The sequence below is a fragment of the Pagrus major genome, chromosome 1, assembly GCF_040436345.1.
Source record: "Pagrus major chromosome 1, Pma_NU_1.0".
Lineage (NCBI taxonomy): Eukaryota > Metazoa > Chordata > Actinopteri > Spariformes > Sparidae > Pagrus > Pagrus major.
The window spans coordinates 7,052,194-7,076,325 of NC_133215.1; the positions used below are offsets into that span (position 1 = coordinate 7,052,194).

The window sequence follows — 24,132 nt, forward strand, 5'->3', positions numbered from 1 at the left end:
AGGACCAGAGCAGGAGGCTGTGCAGCGAGGAAGGAGGAGGAGGACCATGGAGGGGATGCAGGCATACGGAGCCGGGAAAGCCGGAGGAGCCTTCGACCCCGTCACCTTCTTCCAGCAGCCTCAGACCATTCTCCGCATAGTGTCTTGGGTGAGTGGCCTCTCCGGTTAAAAGAGAGCAAAAAAAAAAAAAAAATTACATATAAGTTTCTTGTTTCTGAGTTTCTTGCGTTTTGTTGTTCTTGTAGGCCATTTTTCTTACACCTGCATATGGTAAATGTGGATTTGAGATGGCTTATTATTTATAAAAAGGGCCCAGATATTGTGCACGTTAATGAGAAATACCACATGATGCAATACACACGATATTACCCATTTTATTCTTATTTATTACACCAATTATACCATCATTATTCTCCTACTTTACCTCACTCCCATTGTATGTTTATGGAGTTTACCTACACTAGGCTGCTGTAGGCCCAGACTGGGTCCTGATCACTGTTTTTTTTTTAATGTGCATTGTTCATTATACTGTCCTCTCCTAGTCAGCAACTATTGTTTTTCTAATAAGCATAGTGAGAGCTCACAGGCACGCTTAAAGGATTTCATAACAAACTAATTTCATAATAACTGCCCACCCTCCCTTCCCAAAAGGAGGAGGAGGAGCACTAATGAAAAGGGATAGCAGCAGTAGGAAGCACTACGGATAGTAAACAACGTCCCCCAAAAACTCCCATCAATGAGTGGGTATTTGATAGGACGGATGTGATACCATTGCAGATTGAAGATTTCAAAATAACTTTATGAATAGCATAAAGTGAGACAGTCACTTTGAGCTCAAGACTTCATTATTTAGTTAGGAATCCAAGAGCTTATATTCTGCCTTTTGGCTTCTAATACGATCTTCACTCAGGATGAGGAACAAAGAATATATCAGACAGCAGACACACAGTAAATGCCACTAATGGAAGAATTATAGGATTTTTTTTTCATTAGGGAGCATCAAGCAGAAGCTCTGCCACTCCTTTCTTTCCACGGTCTCTACTTTTTTGTAGCGTTACATCTATTTTTCTGGTTAAATAAATGACATTGAAGGTCGTTCTCGTTGCCAGAATGTAACACAGACCGAGGATTACCTCCGTTTCTCAGTCATCTGCTCCCCATAGAGGAGAATTTGTGGGTTCAGACTCTGTGATCACATTCACGTCACTTTTTAGACTGGCATGAAACAAGTGTCTCTTCATAAACAGCGAAAAATTAGCACCAGCCAGCAGCCAAATGTTGGTTAAATATGCAAGCGGCAGATAGATTTTTCTTCACCCACCAGCCTGATTAGTGGCTGGTAAAATATAAACATTCACTAGCCATTTGTCTAGTCGACAAAAAAGTTTTCAACCTGGTGTCAAGCGTTATTTAACAGTGATTAGATCAAGATAACTGAGCACTAGCCCAGTCTGTGTTTCCTGTGTCTGATTCAATCATCTTCATGAGGAATGTGTACGTTTACTCTCTAACTTAGCTGTTTCTCGTGAAATGCACACAGAAAACAAGAAGTGTGTGTGTGACTTTGCATGTAACACTGCTTAATACGACAACCGGCATACAGGTTTATTCTGAAAAGTGACTCAAAATATTAAGTGAAGGTCATTTTTCTCCAGCAGAAAGTCACACAGCTGGGATTATGTCTTATTTATAGGACTGTGTCTGTGTCTGCTTGTCCTTAGAAAACGCTAAGAGCCTTTTCAAGTATGCTGAAAGGATAAAGAGGCAGGTGGATTCATGTGGATACACAAGTTATACTTTCCATCAGGTCACAAGGGCTCGGATACTTTAAAGCTGCTTTCAAAGTCAAGACTAATGAACACTGAAGGGAACTTTTGTTTTTTAGGCCAGTAGGCCAAACTCATGCTTCGGGTTGTTTTATGTCGGCGTTTGTTGAGAACTGGGGAAAAAATGATGGATGGTTGTTTAACTGAAGAAGAGAGTTGTAGTCTACCATCATGTTTGGTCACATTATGGTCCTGTTTCCCTCCCTTGTGACTAAAGCTGTACGGCACGCGTGACTGATTGTAAACTCAACGTTCACATTAAACGTGACCTGTGTCGTTTTAATCGAAACCACAAGTGTGAAAAAGCGTGTCGACCCTTCATGAGTCATGTGCGGCGATTAAATGAACCGTGAAATAGTTCATATTTATGGAAGCATCAGATTTCTCAGAGTTATGAGGTCTGAAATACTTACTTGTATATTCATTGTAGCATTTTTGGTTTTAATTTGACATGGACTTGGCCTAGATAAAGTATTTGTAGACATGCTATGTGATATGGTGTGGACTGCATTGGTGGAATGTAACAAAGTACGTGTACTCAAATAACATTTACTCAAGCACGAATTGGAGGTACTTGTACTTCACTCGCGTATTTTCTTTTCATGCAGCTTTATACTTCTACTCGACTGCATCTCAGAGGCAAACATTGTGCTTTGGCTGCTTTAGATATGAGATACATGGTTCTCAGCAACGCTGGATATGATGATCTTATAGAATATGATGCATTTATGTAGATTAAACTAGCCAACAGCATATAAAGTAGTTAAAATGAGCTCAACTTTAATCATCTACAGCAGTGAAATGCAAAGTACATGTTAATGCAGCAGTAATATCAATCCAAAAACATCAGATATGATAATAAAACACTGAAAGGGAACTTTTTCCTGATAATACTTACATACTTTTACTTAAAGAAGGTTATAAATGCATAACTTTTACTTGAGTATATTCACAGTGTGGAATTAGTAATTTTATTTAAGTAAAGGGTCAGAATACTTTTGGAAACGTTGTTTTACTGCATGTGGGACATGAATAGTTTGTAGTTCATCAAGTAAGACAGTTACTTTGTGCAATGTGACATGTCACAATGAGGGTTTTTATCAGCAGAAACACTTGTATTGCAGCCTTTTAAACCCTTTTAGCGTTATTTTTTTTCAAAATAAATGATATAACTCAGATTACACATAAGATCAAGCTATTAGGTTATGAAATGATTAAATATTTTCTACTATAATATATCAGAAAACAGTGAAAATGGCCTTTACTATTGCACTTTTTCCCAGAGTCTAACATGACACCTTAAAATGAACAAATAGACAAATCTCAAAAATATTCAGTTTATGATGAAATGAAACAGAGCAAAGAAGCAACTCTCACATCTTAGAGGCTGAAACCATCATTGAAGTGTTTTCAATCATTTTTTTGTTGATCAGCTGATTGATTAATCCACTAACTGTTCCATGGTCTGTTCCAGTCCTCTCACTACACATCATTTTCTACAGGAAACTATACTCTGAGAACAACAACACACACACACACACACACACACACGCCCACACCCACGTACACACACAGGTATGGAAAGACTTTATCAACCTCATGAGATGGCCCGCCCCCCAGGTGTCACCAGAGCAACAACGTGTCTCCATAGTAACAGCCATAGCCGGAGTTGTGATGCTGTGTGCGATGGTGCTAAAACTCAGTTAGCTGTGGATTGTGGGGGAGGAAACTTTCAGCACTTATCCGATGTCCCCCGTCACCAAATGTTATATATATGTGTGTGTGTGTGTGTGTGTGTGAGCGTGTGTGTGTGTGTGAGCGCGCGTGCGTTAGAGAGGGGAGACAGGCTGGGATGGGTTTATTTGCATGGCTGAAAAGAAAGAAAGAGCAGTTTATGAATGGCGGTTGAGGGCTCTCTCTGCGTCCCTTTCTCTTTCTCTATCTCCCACTTGGTCTGACTGTATGTGGAGGTGGGAAAAAGTGCTTTTGTGTGTGTGTGCTTGTGTGATTCAGCCTCAGGGAGTCAGTCCAGTATGTTTGCGTTGATGCCCAACGAAGGGGAAGAAGAGAAGAGGAGTGAACATAGTCCCAGATGGAGGGGAAGCACCTTGTGTTCCTATTGATCGTTTAATTTATTCACTGAATTAAACTAAACAGGTTAAACCTGTCAAAGTTGAGATCTCTTTGCCTATGGTTTTACTTTTGATCTATTTTTTAAAAGAGGTAACTTTTTAAGCTTTCTTCACTGCTTTGTTCTTAAGTTCTGCTGCGGTTCAAGGTTTTGGGAGGCCGACGTAAAACATTTATCAAATAATACTGTTTTGGTTCTGCTCTGTGCTTTTTTTTCCACTGAAAAAGCAACTTTGCTTTCAGAAGTCGACATGCCCAAAGCGGAGTTCCTGTCTGCTCGCTGCGTGAATTTGCAGATCAAAGTTCAGCATCTAACTTGGCGAAAAGAAAGTGATATTTGCTGAATGTGTGTGGTTTTCTTTGCGATGGAAAGAACAAACCTTTGCTTACTTTCAGTCACTGTCTCTCTGCAACAGCCATTTTTGTATACGTTGATAGTGATTATACTGATTTTATACAATGAAAAGGCAGGGCACTCAAAGTAAAAAGTGTAAAACAAAGCATGACAAATGAGGATAAAACCTACAAAATAAAACAGGAAATTACTGAACTAAATACCCAAAATCATGACAGATGCATCTCAAAGTTAATCAAAGGTTGCTCTTAAGTGAGATCCTTGCTTTGTAACACTATCTACCACATTTCAAAACAGACTCATTATAAACTGTTATTCACAAGATGATTAACTGGCTGCTGAAGAATGCCAACTGTTCATCAAAACGCTCCTACATAAGTAACGTGGGTTAAACATTTTTAAATTTGGCTCTGGTGATGATTTGCATTTCAGAAGTTGGGAGGGATTTTGTAACTGATGAGTAACTATTTGATATCAGCAACACGGACACGCTCTCCGCTGCGCAGCGCATTCTGTCAGCTCCGTGTAAAACAGCAGCGCACTCAACACACAAACACTCAGTTTGTTAGAGCCTGCATGTCACAATTCAGACACACTTTGAAGGCTATTTTAGTATGCGAGCTGCGTATTTGCATTGTATAAATGGTTTTATTTGCTTGCACTCATCATGTAGTGGATATGTGCTGTATGCATCTGCAGATCTAAAAGAGCCTTTCTGTATTTTCTGCATAAAACATTTACAAATGAGCCTGGAGTAACACCCAGCTGTTTGTCAAATAGGATTGTTAATAGATTTTGGTATTTGGCTCGTCAGTGTCAGTAAATCCCTAAACCCTCCACCGATTTGTCAACACACTGCAGCAGGGATAGACTGTATTGTCTTCCTCACCCAGACGATACTCTCATGTGTATATTGAAACAAAAGATGTGATCACGTCTACTGTGGTTCTCCTTTGGCTCAAGTAGAAAAGTTAGATAAGTATTGTTTGTCTGTGTTTCATACTGCAATGATTAGTCAATGGAGAGGAATTAGTTGCCAACTTTGATAAGCGATTAATCACATTTTCTGAGCAAGAATGTCAAATATTTGCTGGTTCCAGTATTTTTAGGCTTTTCTTTGTCATTTATGACAGTAAATTAAGAGTGTTTTTGGTTTTGGACTGTCGATTGGATAAAAGAACTGATTTAAAAATGAAATTGTGATGAGCCTCTTTTCCAATCACTTAACACTGTATTGACTAAAAGATTAATTACTCATAAAACTAATCAGAAGATTAAGCAGTTAGGAAAATAATTAATAGTTGCAGCCCTATCTGTGTTTGCATCTGTGTTTGCACTGCCTGATTAGAAGCACATAAATCTGTTTCCAGTCCCTGAAACTTAAGTTAAAGGGTCTTTCCCCCGGATAGAAATGTCCCACTGTGCTGAGCTGAGGAGGTCACACAGATACCACCTAAGATGTTGACATGTGGGAGAGGTAGGGAGCACTAGAAAAGTAGCAGCATGAAAGTATTGAGAAGAGACATGTTACAGACTTCAAAATCTTGACCTTACCACCACTAAATATCTCAGAGTTTGTAGGTTTTAGCACCCTAAATACATCTGAGCTCCCTAACTGACCATTGTTTTACTGTCACCATTGTAGGGGGCAGAAAACGGATTATTTTCATTATCAAGTAATCTGATTAACAGTTTGTGTTACAGTTAAACTCAATGGGTGAAGCAGTTTAGTATTCAGACAGTAGGACTTGATGAAGTCAGTGAGATAAAAGAGGAATTATCAGGATGCTGTTATCAGAGGATGTGTCCTTATCACTGTGTAAAGTATTCCCACACTGGAATACCAAACCTTTAATCAAAAGCAGCAGGATATAACAAAGACTAGTGTTTTTGTTATCAAGTCTACATTAAAGAGACGTCCCGAGCCCCTGACCACTACCTGTTGATCTGCATTGAAGCCTGTCTGAGCACAGTTTGCCCACCTCTACCTGCTCTCCTTTACCGCTGTCAGGCTCTACAGTGTAATCATTTTGCTCCCAGCGAGAAATAGCGTGCGGATATGAAAAATGATTTAGACGCACTGATACGAGCGACTCTGAATTCTGACACCGACGTCACGGGTTTTAACTTGATAAGAGGCCGAAATGAATCCTGGCTGTTGTGTCAGATGTGTGTGCCTGCACTCGACCAAAGATCACTTGCGAGGGAAGACGCTCCACTCTGTAACACCAAACTACAGTTTCAAGTGGACCGTGTTTTCATTCTTCCCAGAAAAGCTGATCACTTCAATTTCAGTAGTTGGATTCTCCCAGTTATGCTTTCATTCATATAACGTCAATAATCAAAGCTGATCAACTTGATATTTTTGATCCAGTAACTTATTTTGATTAAGCAGCTTATAAAAAATGAAGGTGTGTCAAATGGATGATATCGGCCTGGATATTGGCAGATTCCCACAATTAAAGGACTTTGAGTTTTAAGAGATTTACATACAGAAGCATGTAAGAAAAACAAGTAATTTGTAGTAAATGGGTTACAACATCCAAACACAGTGGTATGCTCCTTGAATACTTATATAACATCTAGTGAAAAAGCTCTTTAAGCCTGAGTATCCTGTCATTCTGGTCTAAAATTACAGGCTGAAATAACTGAATGACCACCAGTCCAGACTGCTGGTTCCACTCTCTCTTGATCCTATTGCGCTCGGCTTTACAAGATTGAGGAACCGTCTGTTTCCTTTGCAGAGATACAACCTTCATCTGTTCATGTTCTCAGTAATTGCCTCCCAAATTCAAACAGCGAGGGGATGGTGAAGCATGTTGAGGGTGTGTAAGTGAGTGAGCGGGTAGGACAGAGTGTAAACGTGTCGCCGTGCCCCGGACTTGTGTCTGTCTGTCTCATTATGTCTCCTTGGTGCTGCAGTGGCTCTCCTTGAATCGTACTTTGACAAGGCCTCCTCTCTCCATCTCCCTCTCTCTTCCTCTGTCTCACTCTCTCATTACATGAGCAGCTGCTGCCATGGTGACAGCAGCAATCAGGTATGCCCAGTCAAGGCCAACATGCTGCAGCAGACAATAAGCCCCCCCCACACACACACTCACACTCACAGACAGTATGAAATATCCTCCAGCAGTGATCCTGTATTATTCAGCAGTCCAGCCTACTCACTGTTGACTTGTAGTGAACATCGCTTCTCTCTGTCAAGTGTATCTCCTTTTACAGGAGAGATCTACTAATCATTCACTGCGGTCGTTCTGACATAATGTTGTTGTTTGCCTCTGACAAAAGCTCAAACACAAACCTCAGTGAATCACTCATTTTCCATTGTGTTTTTTATAGAGGATCTAACCTGTCTTTCGTCTACGGGGTTGTCTTCTCATCAGCGTACCGTAGCGCTCGGCAGAGATGGTTCTTTCATCATTTGATCACTTTTGCATTCAGCTGTTGTCAAAATGAGGAGCGAGTGCCACAAAAGCTTCAAATACACACAGATTACAAACATATCAAGGAACTGTGAAGTGCAAGATGAGCGGTCAGAGTGGAGCAGGGTCACGAGTAAAAAGAGAGTTCAGAAAATTCTGATTTTATTTCTCAGAAGACCATTTTTTCACAATGCTTTAAAACTTTTATGCATTGTTGAATAATGTTTTATTGTTAGAGCCTGACCGATATATCGATGGCTGATCTTATCGGCCGATATTGGCATGTGACAGATAAATGTATGTCCAATAATGTCAATGATAATTTAGAATGAATAAATACCTAGTACAACATGTTTACTATTTCATTGCATTGATGTCATTTTAGACAGTGACATTTCTTGTTAAGCCATCTTTAGCTAAACTCATGAAGTCAGGTAGCTTAGAACAGAAACATGAGGCACGTGTTTACATGTATTTGCTTTTTGATTACCAGTTTTACCGTGCCGAATTGAGCCGAGCCATGTTCCAGATGGACCTGCTCCTGAGTAGAGCCAAGCCACTGCCGTCGTACTCAGTACTTTTGTAGCTTCTAACTGAATCTCTTTAGTTTCTCTCGTTCTGTTTGTACTTTCAAACATCTGCTGTGTTTTGACTGTTTCATCGTGTTCACTTTCAGCTGTTTCAGGAGTCATGTTTAGTTTACTGCTGCTGAAAACACAACATTTCCTTTAATAGTGCTTCATAATTAAAGCTTTTAAATGTATAAATAACGGGGGGCTTTTATTGCGAAGAAGGTATAGTAAATAAAAATGTGTTTGTAACTGAATTAGTGGAGCCACGTTGTTAGCGGTGATTCTTCGATAATACTACAGGGATCGGGACAAGAGCGTCGTCATTTTAAGACAAGCAGGTAGCCCAGTTGTGATGGAAAAGCAAAACCCCTGCAGCGCCGAGTCAAAGCGAGTAGAGCCAGGCGATTGAAATTTTGAGAAATGGGTTTTAAATGTCTGATTATTGACTTTGCTGCATTGAGACATGCTGTAATCGTTCAAGAGAGAATGAGGATGCATCCTATCGATCTTTGCCCCACCGTTATCTGATACTTGTTGACATTCCCCAAATAAAGGCAGGTCCTTTAAAAATGAGTTAAAAATGTCACCGTTTACTTGTTTCAGGAGGTCTTGAAGGCTCATCTGAGACGGAGATGTTTTTGAAGCATAATCACATTTTAGACGGTGACATTCACTTGCTCTGTAAGAGAAGGACTCTGCTTTTCAGTATATTTTCCTTGGATGGCATTTCGTTTATTGCTCGGTTGTGAACACACTACGCTGAAGGTCGCTGAGACCTGGAAAAATGCAGTGCTAGGCCACGGTCTGGTGTGTCCTTCAGTGTGCGTACGTGTGGCTAGTTTCGAATGCAGGATTTCTGTGCGAGGTACAGTGTGTGAATACCAGGGTGACATGAGGCTCGGCTCAATTGTCTGCGCTCTACAATGGATCCAAAAGGGCCTTTCAGGCAGCACAACAGCAGCTTTAAATCATTCACAACCAGCCAGACTGGACTGATATGATTTAGACCTATCCAGTGGCTAAGATGGCTGTTTGGAGTGTGTGTGCTTTGAATCTAGCATTTCAGATTTTAAATTTAAGACCAAAAAAAAGGGGGAAAGGTAGCTAAAGAGTAAGGGAGGTAGAAAGAGAAAGGCAGAGTCTGGAGGAAGCACATGCATTCACGCATGCATGCACACAGACACACATACTCCTGGCAATCGGCATCCTTAATGTGCAATTTGTAAGTGACCCTCTGATGGTCACAAGATCAGAAACCCACGTGGTTTCCTTCACAGTGCCTGCTTTCATCACCACCAGGAGCCTTGTGATCTGTCGACGGATCAGAGAGGCCGGGAAACCTCCATGCACACACGCACACACACACACACACCTCTGAAGAAGTCATATACCGACAGAATCGCAGCAAAAAGGAGTGGGGGCGGGCATGAAGGAGAGACACATATGAAACCATATCACATGCTCCACTTTTCACGGCTTCTAAGCAACTGAAGAATGTTTAGGAGCACTGAGTTCAAGCATTCACATCTCATTTGTTACACATTTTTGTGTGCAGTTCAGTATTTTCATGTATAAAGTATGCTTCAGCGCATATAATGTGTCTTCGTGGGGCACGCAAAGTAGGAAAAGGGACCGTTACACCTTGCGATAAGCAGCTGATGTGTATGTGAAGGACATACTGCAGCTCCAGCCGTCACAAACCCGGCTGGATTTCTGCAAGCAGCCGGAGAAAAAAGCTCAGTAATTCAATCTGCCCCGCGCCATGTGACAGCAAATATAATTGTGACCCTGAAGACGATGCGTGTTTTCTAAACCCATCGAACTAGGTCATGCCACAACCAATCCTTATTTCGAGTAAGTGCGTTTGGTGTTTGTGTCACTGGAACGGGCAGGGGAAAAAAAGAGAGAGTGAGGAAAATAGAGGTACATAGAAAGATAAAATCCCCTGGTGCTGAGTTTATTTCCCACTGGAGTTTCTCAGGGGAGCATCACAAAACCAAACTGTGTCACATCACTAAAAAACTAGTGGCCCTGCAGGTCCTGCTGTCCTTGTTACAGAAAGTGACAAACTCCCTTCTCCACTCGAATGAATAACAGCAAGGGACACAGATGTACATGTTCCATAACCTCTGTGTGGACTGAAACACTCAGCAGTTTGCATTTGGGCAATTAATCAAACTATTAATCGCAATATGGTCGAGTGCAATGTCCGAATGCAGATGCTACATTTTTTAATTAAAAAGGTAAAATGTGTGACAATGTGATGCAAGAATTATAAATGTATTTTACTATATTGTGCAGCCTTTGTCTGCACTGTGAAGCGTACTGCAGTTGAGATGAATGTTTTTTTGGGGCATTTTGGGACTTGCCCTAACACTTCAGCCAATAGGAGCCTTCTTTTTCCAAAACTTTTGACCAATTAGTTTGATTCACTGAATGAATACTGTCAGATTCATTCGAAAAGTGAAAAAAAAAGAATGAACCTCTATGCTAAAACAAACACAGAATGTTTTCAGAACTGTACTAATTGATTTGTAGGGATGGACATGTTAGGCTTGTGAAAGCTAAGTCAGGTTAGCATTAGCAACTTCAAATATCTGCTGTGAGCGCCCTTAGCCTTCAAGATGCATTATTCTGTCTTTCTGGGAAATTATATGTGCAATTACGGTGCTTCAGTATTTGCAATAGCAATAGTTAACAGCAACAATACCTGTTAGCATCCCAAAGTTGTTATTCACAGGCATGAAATGTATTTCCTGCAGTTGTAATCTCTTCACCAAATATACCAGAAACAGTTCCTTACATTATCATCATTATCATTATAAATATAAATAACACAAAGAACATCCGGCCTTCAGTTGTAGCTGCATGTTGTTAACTGTATGAATGTGTTATTTTTATGTAAACTATGTAAGAGTTTCATTCGAAATCAGAAAAATCAAGTAAATAGATCTGAAAAAGTCTTTCAGGCAAATAAATCTTTTCAGTCAGTCAGTTGGAAGACTTGCTGTGCCGATCACTCAAAAAACAACAAGAAGCTCGATAATAGGACACACAGAATAACTTCAAGTGTGCTGCAGTTTGCACAGTGAAAGACAAGAGAGGGATAGAGATAATCTTTAAGTGTTCTGGTTCACTCTGAAGGTCTCGAGACTGAAACATTCTTGGTAAATATCTTTAGCACAGGTTCATTAGCTGACCTTTCTGAGGAGAAAGAAAATCTTACATCCTAACGACATCATGTGATCGACTCTGTGTGTGTATGACTTTGTGTTTTCTGACCCGAATCGTAAAGAAAGCCGGGCATGTGAAGCAGTGGACAAAGTGTGCGTGTGTTTGAGATGTGTACATTTGAGTGTGTGTGTGTGTGTGTGTGTGTGTGTGTCGGAGTGCGCTCATCTCATTTTTCTCAAGAACGCTCATGGGCAGAGGCAGGGCGAGTAACAAGGGGGAGAAGGGAGAAGACGAGGGGGGGAGGGAGCGAGCGATGATGTAGCCGGTCTAAAAATAGCACCGCCTCCATACCCCTTCTGCCCCCGACGCTTCCCTCCGCTCATCCCCCCCGCAATCCCTCCATCTCCTTCCTCCATCTCTTCATCATCTCTTTCTGTAATGAAAAAGGGCTGCAGGTACACGGAGGGGGGGGGTGTCGAGGTGTTACTATCCTCAACCCGCACATCCTTCTTTTCACGGAGAGAGGAGCGCGTGAGGCCAAGACCGACTGGAGAGCAGAGAAGGAGAAAGGGGATGGAGGGAGGTTGTGCATGCTTGCTAACAAAGTGTTCCCGTTTGACATTAAGACTCCAAATGCCAGCTCATGTTTCGTCTCTACAAGATGTAGAAAGCCATTAGATCTCCGCTCAACTTGTCCGAAGAGCGGCGAATTAGTGATGTTTTCACAGGCTCGTCGCACAAAATGACCACATGCACTGTAATGTACTGAGTCACTTGTGTCGTTGCTGATTAATACAAGTGACTCAGGCGTTACTTCATTAGGTAGTAAGATGAACGGCTGTCAAAACTCACTGTCTGATGCGTGCTCTCTCCCTGCATTTTAACAGCAAACTAAGACTGGCGATTCTCAAGCGTGCTACTAAAGGCTGATTGCTTTTCATAAAACATTTCAACTATGGAGGCTCAGTCATATTTTGCATTGTGATACATAACCTTAAAGAATTGCGGAAGGTCACTTAAAAGTCCCAAATTGTAGAAAGCGAGGTCTAGGTGCTCTGAAAATACCCTGAAAGTATCGAATTGTCAATCCTCGGAGAAATGCACACAGTCTGTATTCAGAGTCTGTGCTCTTAAACGAGCCGTGAGGGCTGATGTAACGTTGTGATGTCACAACTATACGGTCACCGTTAGTCTGACGCCCCTGGATATGTTTAAGGAGCCGAAAACCTAACCAGAGCATAAGCACAACGTTGTCACAAACTAAAATATAGAAAACTAAACATAAAGAAATGTAAAGTTTCAACATATTAGTAGAAACATTGCATCGTACATTAGTAATGTTTTTTTCTAGCGGTACGGTTGTCTGTTCTGATAAAGTCTAAGATGTTCAAACACCATCACACACCATCACACACACACACACAGACACACACTGGTGTTAACTAGGCCAGCACTGGGATAAAGTAAGGCATGGAGAGCAGGGAATTCCCTCAAAGTGTGATACGATATCAAAGTACAAGGTGACTTTTTATGTTTTTCCCCTCTCTCAGTCGAATGGATTAAATCTCAGAAATCTAATTTAACAGACTTAAATTCTGCTTCGACTGACACTTCAGATGTTGAGTCCTCGGTGTCGGCAGTGAAAATGTCCAGGTGTGAACCCGACAGTGGAAAACAAGAGCTTGCAAGCAGATAAAGAAGATAAAAAAACTGCGCTATAATCCCCATCATGACTGACATGCCCGTTTCCTCCCGGCCTGGCTGTTGGCCTTCATGGTCTTGGCTGTCAGTGGATGCGCCATCTATTGTGCGCTCTGCCTTTGTACCGCTGTCATTTGTCTCATAAACAGAGACACAACAGCTGGGTAAACTGTCCAAGCAGCTCGCCAACCCCGAGGTTCGCTTCTCGCTTTTCTGTCTCTCTGTACCTCTCTCTCAATCACACACACACACACTCAGAGTCCATCACTCACCGCAGCAAAAATCCACACACAGACTGCAGACAAACATAAACACAGTGTCGGTCTCATCCAGACAGAACAAGCTCCCCCGGAGGTTTGGTCTGAGGGTTTGTCAGTTGGATGGAGTTGTCTGATCTGCTGCTATCAACTGAAGTACAAAGTCGACTGCTACGCTGCACTGCAGGGTGGAATACTAACACTGTGGGCGTCACGTATGTGTGTGGTCTCATATTTATGGCCTCAGAAAGGGTGTTTCTGTAACGCTGTAGAGGAGAGAGGGATTAGATGGTATCTTAGTAACCTGCTCCTGTTATTGGCTCCATTTTGTAGCCCTTTGCGTCTCCACTCCTCGAGGCAAAGGCAGGCAGGAGAGGAGGAGGAAATAAAAGAGAGGAGGGAGGACGAAAGAGCGCAAGAGAGGATGAGGAGCGAGGGATCAGACGTAACCTCCTCCTACAATGTGATTGACTCCATTTTGTCGCCGTCTTCGCTCCTTCACCACCTCAGACAAACCGACCCTGTCAGGATCAAACCTCTCCAGTTAAGATAATAGGCATCGCATTCACAATGTGCCGCCATGGATCTTTTTAAATTAGACACATTCGGTTTTAAAAAGGATTTTGTGCGATCAAGAGTCTAAAGAGGGCCGTGTAATCCACCAGTTGAATTAAAACAGACAAGCAATTAGCATCAAAACCACATTCAGTGCATATTTTTGTCAAATACAATACACAATACTTGTATTCTTAATATTGCCTGTCGTTGAAATAATTCATTATCAATGCTTATACAAGTGTAGTATGGAAGTATGTAGTATGGAACATGTCTCTTTTTACTTTTCAGCACATACACAGACACAGAATGGTTCATGTAAAGTCCCGACATTGGTGCAGGATATCTATGTGACTAAAACCTTTTTTTTTCTTTTTTTAATTTTGTTTTGATGTCATGTTACTATCAGAATATTCTCCTGGAATGAAATAGAATATTTTGTTGAGGGTGGAAGTTTTAAAATGAGACAACAGTGTGTTTGTAATGCTACCACTAGTAGCTTTACAGAGCTTTATATTGAGTTTCAGCTGTCTAACCCACACATTTACTGTTCTGATTCACTCTCACAGCGCTCGTGTTGTTTTCAGCAAAAGAAAAAAGTCTGTAGTTGAGCACTCACCAGCCAGACAACCTAAAAAACAGCTAAAAGAGAGTGTATGTGGACTGTGAATAAACAACTGTTTGCAAACAGGTTCACTATATCCACTAAAAAAAGAGATGATGTTTCAATGGCATGTTGTGTTTCTGCTGACCCCAAGTGGCCAACAAATTTAGTTGTTGCAGGTTGAGTGTAATACCATAACTCAAAGCTTTTCCAGATCTTTAGGAGCATTTGGTAAAGTCTTTTGGGTTTCTCATGAGAGCCACTCCCACACTGTGAGGATGTGGACCTCAGGGGGATACACTGGTTTGGGTTGGAGTGAATGACTCCGGCCAGAGCTTTAGGTTTGAGAGGATGCTTTAATCTCCAATGCAGGTAAATTACCACAGTGAAGGTGTGTGGTTCTGATGGGCCAGGTATCAGACACAGCATTTGTGAATAGAAATAGTTTAGCATTTAAGGAAATTATTATTAGTACAAAAACCCCTGGCTCTGTCTAGCATCAGCTCTAAAGATCACTTATTAACACGATTACCTTTGAACAGAGCCAAGCGAGCTGTTTCCTCATTTCCAACCCGCTGCTGGTGTTTTGTTGTATTGATTTTTTTTTCGTATAACTCTTGGCAAGAAAGCAAATAAGTGTATTCCCCCAAATATATCCAACTATTCCTTAAAAAAAGGAGGAATAGTGTGTTGAAAGAAATTAGTTTCCACCTGAAGTGCAATTTTACTTTCAAATATCCTGGTGAAGCGGAGGAGAAAGTCCTGTGTTCTCTCGCCGTGTTGATTTAGCTAACAGGTTCCTGTCGACGTCCAAGTTTATCATTACTGAGGCATTTAGAGATGAAATGATGGTTGAAGATGCTCCTCATGAATTGCACAAAATTAAAAGGAAGATGGATTTGTAAACAATAAATACTTTATTTAATTTGACCTGAACTGAAATGTAGGCGCTCTAATCTTTGGAATAGAAATTAGATCTGAACAAATGTTCAGTATAGATGTCATACTAAATTGCAGTGTTGCAGCGGAAGGCACATTTTTCCACAGTCAAACCACATATTTGAAGAGAAAACCCAGCAGCGCACTGAGCGAACCCTGTTTGAAAAGGACGTGAGCGATTATTCATAAAACTCCCCCGCAGGGTTGTCGTGACATTAAGGGCTGAGAGCGTCACGCTGAAACATTTTCTTATTCATAAATTACCCGGTCAGTCTAAATATACCGTCTGACTGCAGCAGGTGGTATTCTTTTGGACTGTCAAAGGGCTTTTTCTGAACAAACACTGCAGCAAAGCAAATCAAAATGCAATAAAGCTTGACGATGGAATTAATTCTCAGATGATATCATAACATTTTATTGCATATAATAGAACTATTTTAAGTCATTTTATAACCTTTTCAGCTTCACATTAGAGAGTGTGGAGCTGTTCTTTCTTTTTAAAACGCTGTAAATTGAATATCTGCAGGTTTTGGACTGTTGGTCAGACAACACAAAGACATTTCATGATTAATTTCTGATGTTTTATCGAAGAAAAAAAATTATTAAAAAGAAAATAATCTGCAGTTTAAAGATAATACAAAAATTGTAATTTGCTGCTGATTTTATTTGAACAATGGATAAATGAATGTTCCATTATGAGTTGTTACTGTCTCCAAAGATCCAAATACTGTATATGATAAGACTTACTGTATTTAAATCTGTTAGATCTGGAGTGATATTTGGATCCGCATTTGATTTGCATAACTTTTTTCATCAAGATCCATGCATTATTCCCTGAGAAATTAACAAAAAAGGTCCAAAAACGCACTCTCTTTTAATGATAAAGAAACGGGACAAAATTCCTTTACCTGTCCCTTTAACTGGATCCTCACCAGAAGTAAGTGGGGTCTATTCTGGGCCGAGACCCATCCCCCATCCAAGTCTCGTGGAAATTTGTTCTGTCATCTTTGTGTAATCCTGCTGACAAACCAACAAATCAACCAACCAACGAACAAACCGATATATGTCTCCTACCAAATGTCTTTAAACTGTATCCCATTTAATGACGGTCCAAAGTTCCTGACTGTATCTTCTTCTCTTTCCCCTCTGCAGCTCTTCTCCATCGTGATCTTCGGCTGCATCGCCAACGAGGGCTACATCAACCGCCCCAACGAGATAGAGGAGTACTGCATCTTCAACCGCAACCAGAACGCCTGCAACTATGGCGTCTTCATGGGCTCCATGGCCTTCCTCTGCTGCATGGCCTTCCTGGCTCTGGACGTGTACTTCCCCCAGATCAGCAGCGTCAAAGACCGTAAGAAGGCGGTGCTAGCTGATATCGGATTGTCAGGTAAACCCATGAGTCTTGACAACACAGCGGATACTCACACTCATATGGGTACTCTGTTACTTTTACACATTTATCACTGACGTACTCTATACAAATACAGACTAGGCTGTATAATAACCTATAATAACCATGTGAACACCAGCCACCTACCACAATAAAAGACAAGCAAACTGATTTCTTTTATTTTTTTTAACCCATTTTTAGATGCATTTTAAATACATCTGAACTTATCGAGTGCGGCCGACGACTGCAATAATGTTTTCTTGCTATATTCACCTCCCACACACAGAAGAGTAAAGGCTCCTTAAGAGAATTAATGTCACTCCATAGCATCAACACAGAGACGGATGCATGAACAGGGCTGTAAAGCCACTGTGTGCTGCAGAATGGATACAAAATGAACCTGGGACAAATAATTTCGAGCTGAATGGTTCTTTTCGAAATGGATTCATAGAGTGAGCAGCTTGTAAGGCAATAACATTTAAAAGCTAATAAAATAAATTACAGAAAGGCAATTACAGAGCACATGTCCCCATCAATGCAGTTTTCTAGCTTCCTGCAACACCCGAAGCCATTACAGCCACGGCTTACAGAAATAGATTTCTTGACCTCAAGTGTACCCTATAGATTAGTACAGCAACCAACTCTGATAGGTCAATACGTGGCCCGAGGGTTTCAGATTTTATGGAAAAATTTTCTGAGACACGTCTACCTCCCGGGACCTGCAGTACTATTGGCTTATTAAAATGTTATTGGAAGAATTACAGCGAATTTAGCAGACACAAAGGAGTCTAACAGAGACTAAAAGCAGCGAAGCACATAGTCATCTGTTACTTTTCAGTGGAATAGGCAGTGTGAGCAACCCTTTTCATGTTGCAGAGTCATTTAATAGCTGATAATGGATGGATGGGGAGATAATATGTGAGATAACTGATCCTCATAAATGAGGTTTAACAACAAAAACAGTTCAGGGAAGTTTTTGTAAGGATAATGAGCCTGGCAGTTCTTGGAAAGTTAGGAAGAAAAATTGTGAAATTAGAGATATTTAATCTCTATTTTTTAAGTAATTACTGTTTATGCTTTCTGGTGTCTAGGCTTGGGTGATATCCAACATTTGTGGCCAGTTACTGATGACAACATACAAACTGTACAAGACTGCAACAAGTATCTACTATTCAAAGCTCAGGATTTTGTTTTCCATGTTTTAATACACTGGGAATCATTTTTAAAATGATGGATGCTTCCAGGCGCTATAATGAAATTTGGGATGGGCGCTCTGGAAACATAACAGAATAGACCTGCAGAGTTAGGCGCAGCTAGTCTGTCACTGGTTCACGACCTTGTCAAATATCGACTTGCGTTGCCTCCGCTGCCAAGACAGCTCCATTTTCTTCTCAAACTAAAAGCCCAAAAATGCCGTAACAGCGGTTTGATATTGTGGAGAATACTGGATATGATGGCAAATATGGTGATAGTCGGTAATATATAATATCGGCCCTAATCTAGTTAAATCATCTCCAGTATTGTGCTACCAAACTTCATTGTATTTGAAAAACAGGGTTAAGGTGCTCCTCTCTCTGTTAGGCTACATGAGATTGTATTGATCAGAGAGCATATTTTATTCCCTCGTTCCTTGACAGATTTTCCCAGCTGATCAAAAGCCTCAAAATATCCCCTACCCTCGGAGAGCGTCTCTAAAAAAAGAGATTGTTAGTTATCATCACAACAAAAGGAGAGGAGCTGTGAGAGGGATAATAAGTAGAGGAGTACTCCTCTGGCGCTAACAATCCTCTGAGACGTTGTGCTTTCGTGTTTCTGCAAGTGGCTTCCTCTCCTACTCTGCTGCACTGCTGTACTGCAGTGAACTCAGACTTGATGACAGGATAGTAAAGCGTGGAGACAGTTAATGAGGCCGTTGCTGTCACATACAAGATCCTCCTTCCTTATTTTCATCACTCATGCACTCTGTCTCCCTTTTCTCTTTCTCCTGCTGTCTCCAAGTTGTAGTCTGAAATGCTTTACACCGTACTGAACCCGGTGAACATCTGGTACATGTGTCCTGATCAGACCTGCCACACTTCCAACTGCAGTAGATGTCACTGAATCCCTTTTACATCTCGATCTTCCTCTAGTTGCATCAACTCCACAGCAGCATAGAAACATATCTTGTTTTGTGGTTAATTTTCTGCTGTGTCTTTTTTTATTTTACATGGTGTGCCACAGGGGTCTATCCCTGGTCCCTTGTTGTTTTCAACTGAGTCGCAATTGTCTCCAGTGTTCTCCATTGTTATGCTGATAGTACACAATTTAAATTCCCCCCAAGACCTCAAGCTGTTGCAGTTTAGCTGTCTTGGCCTGCACTTTCTCAGTCACTAAAGTATGTTATTCATACAGTACATTTTCTTTGACACTCATTTAAGATTAGGAAAAAATACACAAAAATATCTTTAAAAATATATTGCTGATTGTTCAGCAACTGAATCTAGTTGCTAAAAATCTGGTGATGTCAACTTATTCTTATAACATTCGGGGAAATATGATTATTTGCTTTCTTGCCAAGACTTGGATGAAAAGATCTTTGTGTGTGTACTGCCAAACTAAGCTAACCACCTGCCAGCTCAATCTCCATATTAAGTGTACAGACAGACAAAGGCATTAATCTTCTCATCTAACGCTCGGCATGAAAGCAAATAAGAGCATTTCTCAGAAAGTCTAAAGTCAAAAGTATTTCTTTACCAGTTTTCACTCCAAAAAATGGTGAAAACAAAATGTCGTATCTCAGGTGATGTCTTACATTGATCATTATTTAACTCTGTCTCTCCACCTGTCTCTCTTTCCAGCGTTCTGGTCCTTCATGTGGTTTGTGGGTTTCTGTTTCTTGGCGAACCAGTGGCAGGTGACCAAGCATGAGGACAACCCGCTGAGGGAGGGAGGGGACGCTGCCCGGGCAGCCATCACATTCTCCTTCTTCTCCATCTTCACCTGGGTAAGGGCCTCCACACCTCAGTGTACAACCCTGATTCAGAAAAAAGCTGGGACACTGTGTAAACTGTATATAAAAACAGAACGCAGTCATCTGCAAATAAACTGTTTGAGCCCACGTACCATGAACTTTGCCCCATCCTTGCTTGGGGCTCACCAAATCGCGCTACAGTTTCATTAACACTAAACAAATACACAAATAGTGCATGGTTTAGTTTTGTAGCTAGCTGTTTATTAATTTGTCAGTCAGCCAATTAGGTAGGTGGCGCAGTCGCAAAAAGCTAGGGTCCCAGAACTGTGCTGCTGAAACTGCTGCCTCCTATATCGTCTTTGTACCATTTTCATTTGAGTATATGTCATAAAAGATACGCACATTATTTTAGGAATCGGGGTTGTATAATAGTATAACAGAACATGACATAACACCTGCCATCAGGAGGTGATAGGCAGTGCTGTGGATGGCGTAAGAAGACCTAATATTCGGGTCACATTTTTCCTTGCCACTGTTCCTCCATCTTCTTTTTGTGCTTGGATCCGTGTACATGTGAACTCATGTGTATGTGGATGTTTTTCCAACAGGGTGCTCAGACTCTCTTCTCTATGGAGAAGTTAAAGAATGTGTCGTTTGAAGAGGAATACACCAAGCTGTTCCCCCCTCAGCCCAATCAACCTTTTGTCTGACTCCGCTCTGTCTTCTCCCTCTGCTGCTGTAACCCTCCACAGCTGGTCGCACACACACTCCCGTTACTTGACTGTGGCTGCACTTGTTTAAGGGGGCCAGTAACATCAAGATGTTGCTTAATATTTCCACCCACCCTAGTTAAATTGTTTATTTCCAGACCGCAAGCACGTTTATGATGATAATGTTTGTGCAGGTGGGTCGATTCGATTGTTGATCAATATGTATGACTCAACAGTGACATTGCCAATATGCTGAGATTTCTGGCCTTTAACACCTACTTCAATCCCTGTCATCTGTTTTGGAAATAAAAGCTTCCTGCCCACGTGAATATTAAAATCCTCCGAACCAAAAACTGATATTACATATTCACGTTAATGTCTTTGATAGAAAAACAAGCAAAAAAATAAAGAAAAGCGTGCAAACACACTCCTACCTTTAAAATGTTGGGTCATTAAAGTGATATTAATCCACAGAAGCCTCTGTTAACTCTCAATATTCAAAGCAGGCAGCTCAGCAGTTTGTTGTTCGGGTGTTTGACAGGTGTAGCTTCACCATAAGCCCTTAAACAAGTGCAGTCTTGATTTCCACACCAGGCCATCACTTCTTCTCATCATTATGAAGGTGTACAGAGTGATCTGTGTTTTACTTTTTCACCATAGGGGGTCCGAATTATTAAGTTTTATATGAAAGGATTTGGTTAGAATGTGATTTATCCGATCTTTGTAATGAGTTTTTATACATTTATCGAAGTGCATTGCTTTAAGCTATAAAAGTTTTTTATTTCTCTTTGGTTTTGATGAAGCTACATTCAAAGCCTTAGCATCAACCTCCAGACTCCATACCTTAAAAAGGATAGTTTAGCATTTTGGGAAGACAGTTATTAGATGAGAGGATTGAAACAACCAACAGCGGCCGGTTATGTTAGCTTAGCATAATTGATTCTGTTTGGAGATAACAAAATCCATCTCCCAGCACAAGCTCACTTGTTAAGATGTTATAGCTCATGTGTTTGATTTGTGAAAAACCCTGTGTGAAAACAACATGTCACAGTGTTGTGGGGTGATAAGTGCCAGATCATTTCTTGGCCACGAGCAGCGACATCCTGTAGCGACAGGACTTCAGGGTCAAACGGGGCAGAGGGATATAACACATTGATTAATGTGCTTTAAAAAGGTGCTGCTAGGTGGAATTTCTGGGCCTTTAGACAGAGCCAGGCTAGCTAAGCTAAGCTCACCAGCTGCTGGCTCCAGATTCGTACAGGGTGCTGCAGGAATGAGTCCCAAAACCCTGAGACGTGTCAGCATTTTTGCACTTCCCTTCGTCTCAAAGTCAAATGGGTCTTTTGGTCTGTGCTTAACACAAGCGTAATAGACTTTCACGTGTTGTTCTACGACATTAAAACACACCAGCAATGATGCTGCATTCACATGCTCCTCGGATGCTCCCATTTCCAGGGTTGGGAAGTCGTTATCATGCAGGGATTTTGGGTGCAACATGGACGCCAGGCTTAGTGGTGGTGACGTCGAAGTCATACGACCGTGACGTTGTTTGTCTATAGCATAACGTTAGCTTCTTTTACTTCTGATGATTGCATCTATGCTTCAAGAAATCATAAAAGTGGTATTCATTTGGAGGATTATCCTGCTGAACAAAACGTCTGAGCATCATAAACTTTTGTCCGCCACTCAGCTTATTTTCGGCAATATTTCAAAATCAAAATCGGAAAATTCCCACTGCGTTTTGTCTGGGGACCCGGGGGTGACGCTCACTATCGGCTTGGCCCACAAAAATCTGCATCCCTGCTGCACTCAATTGACAGGCATTAAAGAGGCATCAGTCGTCTCATCTAACTCTCTGCCAGAAAGTGAAGACGTGTTCCCAAAATGTCAAACTAATCCCTTTGATTCCTCCAGTTTTGTGTTTCAAAGTTTTTCACTGTAACTCTCGACGCACGACCGATGCCTTTCCCTCTTCATGACTATTTTATTAAGTTCAGTAGGTGGATTAGTTGTTTTTATAGCTTTTTGAGATCGACTCCACAGTTTAAGCAGTTTTAGGACAATTTCATTGAAGCATCAAACTGTTTTACTGCATATTCATGGGATTTTAACGGCTTGTAACTGTGCATGTTATTGGGTCATAAATTACTTTTATCACATTGATGCTAAATTAAAAATGTTCCATTTGAGCACAAAATCAGAAATATTCAGGGTTCAGTCTGTAAATTATGTTATTTTCTCAAACAAGGAGCATAATAACTTTTCTGAGAATGTATTGCATTGTTTTCGTATTTTGCAATCAACCCGCCCAATAAAATATTTGATGGAGACAGAGTGGTGTATCAGACCGACGGATCCTGTCTGCGACATGAGATCGAGTTTCGACACACCAGTAAATAAAACCCTCCCAGCTCCGAGCACTTGAATCCACTCAGCTCCCTCCGTGGTCGTCTCTTTCCATCTGAGTGTCTGTGTTTGCTCCGTGTGCTCACGCTGTCTTCAGCTTCTCGTCTTCTGTTTTTCCTGATTTATCCGCAAAAGTGTGATTTGTGGTGTTTTTGAAGTGCAGGGTCTCAGCTGTTTAATAATGCAAGCGGTTTAATTGCTTGGTCCCTCTGTGGACCGGAGCAGCACTGAGGTGGTGTTTCTCATTACGGAGCTAAACAATTGCACTGCTGCCTGTAGAACTAGCCTGCTCTGACTGACTAAATGACTCACAGTAACTAATAAGCTTCGCAAGCTTTCCGAGCCAACTAATCAATGTTTCCTTCTCTCTCTTCTCCCATCACCTCCCGCTTTAACACTGCTGCATCTCTGCTTCCACCTCTAAATCATTTCTCTGCACCTTTCACCCATCTTCGCCTTCCTGTCATCTACCCATCTTTCCGATTCCCTCCGTCCCCAAGGCGGGCCAGTCCTTCCTGGGCTTCCAGAGGTACAAGCTGGGGGCCGACTCGGCCCTCTTCTCCCAGGAATACACGGACCCCAGCCAGGACGCAGCCGGAGCCCCTTACACCTCCTTCGGCGGGGACGACGTGGAGAGCCCACCAGGAGGAGGAGCAGGGGGCCAGGCCAACAGCGACGGGGCCTTCGACGGCAGCAGCGGCTACCAGCGTCAGGACTACTGAGATGTTTTTGGGGGAGTGTGGGTGAAGTTGCCTGTATTTCCTTATTTAGAGCGGGGTTTGTATGGTTTCTTTCACACTAACAATCACTGGGTCAAAATCAAACCCAGTCTGGGTCAACGCAGCGCTGACGTAAGTCCAGTAACAATGTTGTTGACCCAGTGTTGGACTCAACAAGCTTAAAGTCTCCCTCCAGTCAGAAATATGTTCTTCTTGTTCCGGCAGTTGAATGTTTGAGTTCACTGTGTTGAATAATGTACGAGCAAAGTTTGACACCAGAAGGTTGTTTTCACAGTTTGTTGATCAAAGTATACATTTTCTCGGTACTCACTGAAAATCAGATTTTCATAGGCAGGGCTACGAGCATGATTTGTGACATCACAAATAGCTTTGAAGTCAATGCCGGTCCAATAATCAGC

General features: G+C 41.5%; 1 protein-coding gene across 1 annotated transcript; it reads left to right on the top strand.

Annotated features, from left to right (window-relative positions):
- Nucleotides 1–46: 46 nt before the first annotated feature.
- LOC141005590 (synaptogyrin-1-like) lies at nucleotides 47–23,716 on the top strand. Its single transcript, XM_073477490.1, has 4 exons — nucleotides 47–148; nucleotides 16,688–16,925; nucleotides 19,766–19,911; nucleotides 23,495–23,716. The coding sequence occupies exons 1-4, from the start codon at nucleotides 47–49 to the stop codon at nucleotides 23,714–23,716; spliced, it is 708 nt and encodes a 235-aa protein (XP_073333591.1).
- Nucleotides 23,717–24,132: the final 416 nt, after the last annotated feature.